General features: G+C 40.7%; 1 protein-coding gene across 1 annotated transcript; it reads right to left on the bottom strand.

Annotated features, from left to right (window-relative positions):
- Nucleotides 1–2,860: 2,860 nt before the first annotated feature.
- Nucleotides 2,861–7,098, bottom strand: LOC144020501 (somatostatin receptor type 5). The gene is made up of 5 exons (XM_077524055.1): nucleotides 6,298–7,098; nucleotides 5,060–5,200; nucleotides 4,717–4,989; nucleotides 4,348–4,479; nucleotides 2,861–4,228 (listed from the first exon to the last, which is right to left on the bottom strand). Exons 1-5 carry the CDS (start codon nucleotides 6,835–6,837, stop codon nucleotides 4,016–4,018), a joined length of 1,299 nt encoding a protein of 432 aa, XP_077380181.1. The 5' UTR covers nucleotides 6,838–7,098; the 3' UTR covers nucleotides 2,861–4,015.
- Between the last annotated feature and the right edge of the window lie 2,864 nt (nucleotides 7,099–9,962).

A 9,962-nucleotide genomic window follows, 5' to 3' on the forward strand; every position in this document is an offset into this window, starting at 1 on the left:
CTTTCCAATAATTTCACAAAAGTGCATACATAGGTTATTTATGTACCTTCATCAATTGGAAGAGCATTTAATCGTTCTGCCAGTTACTCTATATATTTGCCAAACCAAAATATTCGGAGATATTTAGATTTATTTATATAAGGAGTAAGCAATAATTTTGTCCAGATATTTGACATTTGATAAATTGCTGCAGCACACCAGATGACCTAATAATAAATAAATTGTTGGTTTTCAAGATAATTGTATCTTCCAAACAGCTGTGACTTGGGTTATATTGGTTGAGGATTTGAGTCCTACCATAGAGACATAAAGAGTACAGCTAAGTGTAGACTAGTAATACAAGTGCTGACTAACAGCACATTATCGCTAATCTGGGTAATCCTGTCATCACTTGAGTCCATCCAATAGGACCTTGTCAGTTGCGGTCCTTCCCATAATCCATCCATTATCCCTCACGTATCTCGTGACAATTATACATAAGTCAACATGAACAGTGGGCACAATTGCTCACTTTGACTTCATGTGCTCAACACTATAGACCAAGTCTAAGTTGACCTTTTTTGGACTGGTGGCAGGGAGAAGTTGGTGTGACCAAGCTCTTTTTGTCATTGGTGCTAATTTGAATATAGTTTTTAAAAACTCAAATGCTCCCTGAAGTGCCTTCAACTACTTCCTAGAGTACTCGTACCCCCATTTGAGAAACACTGCTCTTAAAAATATTAAAGACTTTGAAGTAGTGGGGCCTACAGTGATTTATTTATTTATTTTTTTAATGGGCTTCCAAAAACCTGGCAGTACCCCAATAGTTATCGCGGGTTTAACAAACGGAGTGGTAGGTGAGTGGACAGAATCATAAAAGAAAATGCCTTTTTATTATGTTATTGCTGCTGAAAATCCCTTGGGCCATAGCAGTGCCAAATTTTCCATCCATTTTGTGTACTGCTTTTTCTCACGTGAGTCGCGTGTGCGCTGAGGCCTATCCCAGATGACTTTGGGGGAGAGGTGCGTATACCTGGCCTGGACTGGTTGCCAATCCAATTTAGGGTCTTCAATTAACCTACCATGTCACTCGGTAACTTCTTTGGAGCTGGCCCAGGTTCCCAGTCAGTGACGGTGCAAATGTCAGTGTTTTTCCATCTCTACATCATGTGCCCTGCGGTCCCCCAATAAATACGACCACATAGGTCGTTTCGAAAAGGTGCCAATTTACGAGCGAGTGTTACATATTTTAGTTTAGCGACCTCTAGTGGCCATGGAAGTCCTTGTTGTTGTTGAGAGAGAGAGAGAGAGAGAGAGAGAGAGAGAGAGAGAGAGAGAGAGAGAGAGAGAGAGAGAGAGAGAGAGAGAGGGAGAGAGAGAGACAGAGACACGAGTTGGCCACAGTGCCAGCTGCCCAATTTTCATTCAAGATGTTGATGAATTTGTTTTTATTAAGGCCAGTTGTCTTTTCATGTTTCATTTAATGAATAAAATGAATGCCCCAACTACAACATGATGGAAGCTGAATTCATTCCGTTTTGTGTCCTTTTGACGCTCTCCTCCACCCCCTCAGACCCTTCACATTATAACACCTTCATTATTCATAAAATGGCAACAGAAGCTCCATCACAAGGTTCAATTGACATTTGTGCTTGTCTTTGAAATCCTCAGCCACATGTAACCTGCCAAAACAACAAATATATGATTTACTGTCACTTGCACTTGTGCACTCTCCTCACATTGTAGGCATGCCGTTTTATTATTATTATTATTATTATTTATTTATTTTTTACGACAATTTATAGTTTCCATAGACCAGTGTTTCCCAACGCTGGTCCTCGGGGCACAATATCCAGCCTGTTTTCCACGTCTCACGATTCCAACGCAGGTGAGGATCATTATCAGGCTTCTGCAGAGCTTTCTAATGAGCTGTCATTGGAATCACCTGTGTTAAGAGACATAGAAAACAGGCTGGATAGTGTGCCCTGAGGACCAGGGTTGAAAAATACTGCCATAGACAATACATCTTCTGATTTATTGTGATTTAAACACGCACTGTTTCATCCATCCATCCATCCATTTTCTTGACCGCTTATTCCTCACAAGGGTCGCGGGGGCTGTTGGCGCCTATCTCAGCTGGCTCTAGGCAGTAGGCGGGGGACACCCTGGACTGGTTGCCAACCAATCGCAGGGCACACAGAGACGAACAACCATCCACACTCACACGCACACCTAGGGACAATTCGGAGCGCCCAATTAACCTGCCATGCATGTCCTTGGAATGTGGGAGGAGACCGGAGTACCCGGAGAAGACCCACGCGGGCACAGGCAGAACATGCAAACTCCACCCAGGAAAGTCCAAGCCTGGACTCGAACCAGAGACCTCAGAACTGGGAAGCGGACGTGCTAACCACTCGACTACCGACACGCACTGTTTTGGATTTTAATTATTTTGTAGCCATATTTTGATACAGTCATAAAAGATGAGTGAGATTGACAGTTTTAAACCCTTCCCTTGCTGTGATTGAAAGTGAACTGTTGAGAGATTTTGACCAGTTGAAGTATTTCTGAAACTACAACATTGACCAGGTGGCAGGAAGGCTGCAGAGTTGATTTAATTATGACGATTGAACCAATCACTGTGGAGATGCTGCGAGTTCAATGATGGAAGCATCGTATGACATATAGTATTATGCTTTGATGGCAAATTAATCCCAATGGACCATCAACATAATATCAAGCTTATTTTAATGTACACCACATGTGTGGCAAGTAAGGCAACCTCATTCTAAACAAATACAAGTAAAGAATTGGTCACGTTAAAGGAATTTGTAACATGCCTTCACATTGGTTTATATCTATTGGTTTCCTTCTACAATGCTTTAATTCACTACCATCACTTATGGATGGATACAAAATGTAAAGTATGTAACATAGTCGGAGTAGTTAGCAGAGAATATTGAATTACCTCTGTGTGAAATATATTACTAAACACACTTCAAATCACAACTTTTCCTGCAAATAACAAGCAAAAAGCTACAAATAAATAATTAAATAATTAAGCGTATCCACAAGGACACATAACAATAAATGCACTACATTCATCACAAATCAATAGTTCAGCAAATGAAAAGTCAACAGAAGTTTGCAAAAATAAGCACCTTTACCGTTATACAAAAGATAACATCATTACAGTATTATTTATTTCACCTTACGTAAACAAATAATGATATTCAATTAGAACGAGCGCATCTTGTGTTCCATAATGTATGTAGGCTACTGTGATGAACATATACTCAATGAAATATGAAATTATATGTGTACACACACACATAGGAGAGTGGGGTCATTTGTACCAGGAGGCAAATAGTTCCACCCCTGTTATTTTGAAAACCATAGAAGAAGTTGGCCATGTGACAACATTTTTTTTGAAGATACATCCATTTCATTAGCGATTGTTGCGCATGTCGGCTGTCTTTCACACGCAACCTTCCGTTTACGAAGAATGACTAGAGAAAATCTGGTCATCTTAGTCTAACAACTATATAGAACTGTATAAAAAAAAAATAAAAAAAAATAAAGAGTTACCCTTTTAGCAACTGGTCAGCAATTGGTCAAATTTGGATATCATGTGGTATGACCTAAAAAAAAAAAAGTTATACTGTGTCCAACAAATATGGCTTCATTATAATTTTACTTGTGTAGCTAGCTAGCTTGTTTGATTTAGGGCTAATTGTTAGCTTCATAACTTTGATTTAAGTTGAAAATATTATGTGGTGCGACAAACCATCATCTGGTGCAACCATTGTAAAAAAGCTTTCCTGATCGATGTATGTCCTAAATTATAGATAACAGTAAATAATAATAAAAAATAAATATTTAATGTGTTTTTAGAATAAATTGTGCTGGGTCTGATAAAATCCTTATTCATCTTTGACCCATATACACTTGCATTTAGCTACAGTATATACATTTGCTACATGCTTGCCCCTTCTCGCATCCATATCTCACATTTCTTTCATCCTCAGCCTCCTCTTCATGAGGATATTCTCGAAGAGACGGCAGACACTCTTGCTACTGTGGTGATAGTGGGAATTTCAGCCTCGGTGCTCATGGAGGTTGATGTAATTGCTGTCGTGGCCTTGGAGAATTTTGGGACTCTGGAGGTAGACTCCTTGCATGCCGAGACGCTGCAGTGCAAGTCAGCAGCTGTGTGAGAAATCAGCAAGTCTAAAGGCTGAGGAAAAATCTTCAACAAGGGGAAAGAGCGACAATGTCAGTGAAAAACACTAGCTGAATTTTGCAGCAAGTGAGTCTGCAGTTTGTGAAACACTAATACACTGGAAAAGAAACTTTACAGTAACATACCTGGGGGTGATATGACACCTGATGTTGAGGAGAGCAACATTCAGTTGGCATTGACCTCACTTTACGGCGAGCGCTGGGGTCGCCGTCATCCACACCATTGGCCTTGCAACACAACCTCTCCGCATGCAGCACCTGCAGGCTCGCAACAAATGTGTGTTAATGACTCAACCTCACAGGCGCTGCCCTCAGAGATGCTTCTGAAACTGGAACAGAAGTTCTGCCTGTGCTTTTATACATCAGAATCCAGTGAAATAGGATTTTTGCATTTCACACAGATTAAAAATCGCACTCTCAACCAGCATCACACTCCAATCATTTCTAATCACGGACAACATTAACTGTAATTGAAAGATGAGATAATCAATATACTTTTCTGAAACTCTGTTTGAAGTTGTCAGAGAGGAAACCGTAGAGCAGAGGGTTGGCGCAGGAGTTGGCGTAAGAAAGGATGACTGCGAAGAAGTATATTCCTGCGGTGGCGCTGGACTCAGGGATGATGACCACGAGGTTGACGATGTTGATGATGAAAAACGGCAGCCAGCAGAGTACAAACACCACCACGATAACCACCACCATCCGTGTCACCTTGCGCTCAGAACGCCGTCGCGAGGTAAAGCCCGCCCGCACTCCCGAAGTTTTCACCTGCGGGAAAATAGACAAATGTAGGGATGATATGAACACGAGCACTCAGCAAACAAGCGCATGCACGCACCTTTATGAGTATAAGCAGGTAGCAGAGGCAGATGATGAGCAGGGGTCCAAAGAAGCCCACTGTGGTCGTGTAGAGAATGAAGGCTGTTGACCACACGTCTGTTGGCTCTGGCCAGATCATGTTGCACGAGTTAAACGTGTCCTAAAGGGACATTACTGAATCAGTTACATGAACTTAGAGAGAGTTAACAGCAATCTTCAATTTGCTTTTTTCCCCCCATTCAATTACAATTGCACTTTGTGTATTTAAGGCTATATGTTGCAGTGCTTACAGCTATGTATTCTTTATCTTATGTAAAGAAGAACCAAAATTAGTGCTATGTTGAGTTGAGAGGAGTTGAAATGTCGTACAGAACAATACATGTCTGTCTGCTGCCCCTAAGTGGCAAAAGTAGGAACACCAGAAAGAGCTACATACCGCAATTGCCATTTAATTGATGAACTGTGAACTGTTTAGTTTCTTTGTAGCATATACTTCATTTGGTCATTACTGTATGCTTTTTTTTTTTTTTTAATGAAGTTACTATATTATATAGTGTTCTACAACACATTAAAACTGCCTTTTGTGTGTGTGTGTGTGTTTGGGCATGCCGTCTGGATTTCCGGTCATTCAAATGGGAAAAGATGATTTGAGATACAAACGTTAGCAGTTCGAGCATGGTTATAAAATGACTTAAATTCCTAATTTATTTCCTGTCTCAGAGATTCGCTGTATTTAAAAATAAAAATAAAAATACAGGGTAAAGCTGATATTAGACTAAGATAATAAAAATTTATTCTAATACTAAACACAGAAGAAAACAAAAAGAACTATGTATTTCAATTCAAGGTGTCAGTTTGTGGAACACTGAATTGTAAAACCAAATCATCTCAGTCTATGTGTATTTTTATAATGTATAAACGTGCAATTACAAAAAATAATGCTGTTAATTTCTAAAATTGTTAGGTTGAAAAAACGTCTTGACTGCTTTGCTGTCATTCATTTTGTGTTGATCAGGGGAAGATATCAATAAAAGCTGTGTGGTATTTTAAATGACATTTAGGAATTGTATTATTATTATTATTAAAACACTGTTGCGTTGTACCATGACGTCATCATATTTCTCTACACAAGTGCATGTCTGTATTTTTTGCAAAAAATTTTTTTTTTTTTAAACACACACACAAAAAACAAGCAAACAAACAAACAACTCTTATAGTGGTGCATCGGAAAACGTCCTCAGGACCAGTGGTACATACCTGCACATCAGAGAAAATGACCACAGGCAGGACCACCACAAAAGAAACAGCCCACACCGCTGCGCTCACTGCCTTGGCTACGCGCGGGTGCCTCCACCTGGAGCCCCGGATCGGGTGCACCACGGCCAGGTAGCGGTCAACAGACATGACGGTGAGGCAAAAAATCGACGTGAACTGGTTCATGGAGTCCGCGGTCATGACGAGCCGACATAGGAAGGATCCGAAGGGCCAGTAGGAGAGCACATTCTGCGTCGTGAGGAAAGGCAGCCCGATGATGTAGAGCTCGTCGGCGACAGCCAAGTTGAGAATGTAGATGTTGGTCACCGTTTTCATGTTGGCATAGCGCAGCACCACGTAGATGGCCAGGCTGTTGCCGGCTAGGCCCACCATGAAGACTGTGATGGAGATGATCGCTGTCAATAGGGTGCTGCTCCCCTGGAAGGGGACACTCTGCGTGAACTCGACGGAGGAGCCGTTGGTGAGGGTGGAAGAAAAAGAAGACGTTGGAGAAGAACAATTCAGCATATCCACTTGTTCCATAATCGAGTCCACAGGTGTTTGATGCTGATTTTCACTTTCACTTTTGAAGCTTATCACCTGTAACTCCGCAATTTGAGAGGTATAGTCAAATAGTCTCACCTTGAGACCGCAAAGTGCATGAGAGGTTTCTGTTGCGCCTCGAAAGCCTTCAAGTGTGATCCAAAATGGGCGTGCGCTACGGTCACACGCCACATAGAAGGTAGGTAATTGGAAGCAAAAACACGCTCGTCTCTCTCTCAAGGATCACGAGCCACCGCACCGTGTATTGATGAGTGACGCTGCTCCAGCTCGTAAGTCAATGGTCAGTCAGTGTCAGACTCGACATATAAGCGCAAGAGAGCTAAGTATGATTTGGCTATTGTTCAAATGAGAAAGACACAAAGTTTAAAAGTAAATCCGTCCCGAAACAATTAAGCATAAAAGCACCTTTAACAAATCAAACGTATGAAAACACACACAAAAAAAACGTGTGAAAAATGATTTTTATTATTATTATTATTATTATTATTATTATTATTTTATTTTTTTTTATTATTATTATTATTATTTTTATGTTATGGTTTGGCTTTTGTTTTGTCATCTGTGTTTGGCTTGGTCTTAGTTTAGTCTCCTTGTCATTGAACGCATCATCCCAGTCCCCTTGTCTTCCAATCAGCACCCTCTGCCCCTTGTGTCATGTCCAGGTGCTTGTCATTGTCTAATTAGTCTGCTCCTATTTAGTTCCCTCCTTCCCTGCACTCTTTGTCGGATCATTTGTTTGTGTCACAAGTCTCTGTCATTTGTCTCAGGTAGTGATGGCAAAATGAAGCCCCGTAAAGCAGTGAAGCCCTGCAGTGAAATGCTTCACACACACGTAGGGGCTTCAAGATGATTCATTTCCTCGACTACGCCATCATGTGGACAGAAAAATGTATAACATGCTTGGTGCATGCAATAAAATGGTGGGGTGTAAATCATACTCTAAATACAAAAGAATATATATTTGAAGAGTGTTTTAACATGAATTGTTCTGTGTTACTTTGTCTATGTTTGTGCTTATGCAACAAGTGAAAATGTGAAATAAGGAGGTAAAATAAAGTGCTTATTCATTTTTATTTAAAAACTATTATTTCCGAAGTTTTTGGACTCAGGCGGTTTCTTTTTTTTGCAGAGAATTTCACCTGCTTTGGAAAAAAAACTCTTTCACATGGTACTGATGAAGCAGGGGTGCATCGATATGAGATAGCAAGTTTGTATAGAATTGGACGCGTATATTTCTGTGATTACCAGTACTGAAGGGGACTTTCAACTGTGAACAGAAAAATGTGAATTTTATGTGTTGTCACATTTTATTTTATTTTATTATTGGAATCTGTTAAAATAGTACCGTAATTACAGTGCATTACCTTCTGAGGTGAGATCTGCTCAAAGTGCTCCTAAACAAGGGAAAATCTCTTTCTTGCTGGTTCCATCGCAAAAAGAAGCTCGTCAAATCGAATGCCAAAAGCAAAAAAAGTAGCGCAAGAAGGGACCCGACACAAAAAGTGAAGGGGAATCCTAGCGTTTCTTTGCCGCTTTTATTTCGAACTACACTCAAACCAAGCGAATCATTTCCTGAATCAGTCACGTGGTACACCTGCTTCGTGGGGCTTCAAACGTCACCACGTACGTCATCAACACACGCATTGACACGCCGTTCATGAACCACTCATCTGCATTACTCGGCACACGCTTCAGGGATTCGACCCGAGAAGCACATCACTATTCATTTCCTCGACTACGCCATCATGTGGACAGAAAAATGTATAACATGCTTGGTGCATGCAATAAAATGGTGGGGTGTAAATCATGCTCTAAATACAAAAGAATATATATTTGAAGAGTGTTTTAACATGAATTGTTCTGTGTTACTTTGTCTATGTTTGTGCTTATGCAACAAGTGAAAATGTGAAATAAGGAGGTAAAATAAAGTGCTTATTCATTTTTATTTAAAAACTATTTTTTTCCGAAGTTTTTGGACTCAGGCGGTTTCTTTTTTTTGCAGAGAATTTCACCTGCTTTGGAAAAAAACTCTTTCACATGGTACTGATGAAGCAGGGGTGCATCGATATGAGATAGCAAGTTTGTATAGAATTGGACGCGTATATTTCTGATTCCCAGTACTGAAGGGGAATTTCAACTGTGAACAGAAAAATGTGAATTTTATGTGTTGTCACATTTTATTTTATTTTATTATTGGAATCTGTTAAAATAGTACCGTAATTACAGTGCATTACCTTCTGAGGTGAGATCTGCTCAAAGTGCTCCTAAACAAGGGAAAATCTCTTTCTTGCTGGTTCCATCGCAAAAAGAAGCTCGTCAAATCGAATGCCAAAAGCAAAAAAAGTAGCGCAAGAAGGGACCCGACACAAAAAGTGAAGGGGAATCCTAGCGTTTCTTTGTCGCTTTTATTTCGAACTACACTCAAACCTAGCGAATCATTTCCTGAATCAGTCACGTGGTACACCTGCTTCGTGGGGCTTCAAACGTCACCACGTACGTCATCAACACACGCATTGACACGCCGTTCATGAACCACTCATCTGCATTACTCGGCACACGCTTCAGGGATTCGACCCGAGAAGCACATCACTATTTGTGGGTTACTTTGCATTTGAGTTTTGGTCTTTTGTTACTGACAATTTACTCCTTGACCCTTGCTTGCCTCTTCGTTTGCCTTTGGAAATAAAATCCCTTTTTTTTGTTCCCAATATCCATAAGCCTGCGTCACCTCCCAGCTTCCTGCATTTGGGTCCTCAACAACCCTGTCTAAACCTGACAAAAAAAAAAAAAAAAAAAAAAAAAAAAGGAAGATCAATAACGATATGGACATGCCCAACTGAATTTCATTTTGAAAGTCAATTAGTTTTACTGATATAAGTATTTGAACTGGGCGGCACGGTGATTGAGTGGTTAGCCCGTCCGTCTCCCAGTTCTGAGGTCTCCGGTTCGGGTCCGGGCTCCGGCCTTCCTGGGTGGAGTTTGCATGTTCTCCACGTGCCCACGTGGGTCTTCTCGGGGCACTCCGGTCTCCTCCCACATTCCAAAAACATGCATGGCAGGTTAATTGGGTGCTCCGAATTGTCCCTAGGTGTGCTTGTGAGTGT

The sequence above is a fragment of the Festucalex cinctus genome, chromosome 6 (assembly GCF_051991245.1).
Source record: "Festucalex cinctus isolate MCC-2025b chromosome 6, RoL_Fcin_1.0, whole genome shotgun sequence".
NCBI classification, from domain to species: domain Eukaryota; kingdom Metazoa; phylum Chordata; class Actinopteri; order Syngnathiformes; family Syngnathidae; genus Festucalex; species Festucalex cinctus.

Bases quoted from the DNA above. Each gene is read 5' to 3' on its own strand.
- LOC144020501 (XM_077524055.1), bottom strand. From the start codon at position 6,837: ATGGAACAAGTGGATATGCTGAATTGTTCTTCTCCAACGTCTTCTTTT. The intron at 5,201-6,297 runs GTATGTACCACT...ATGTCCCTTTAG, and splicing joins TCATTTTCTCTGATGTGCAG to GACACGTTTAACTCGTGCAA. The intron at 4,990-5,059 runs GTGCGTGCATGC...ATTTTCCCGCAG, and splicing joins ACCTGCTTATACTCATAAAG to GTGAAAACTTCGGGAGTGCG.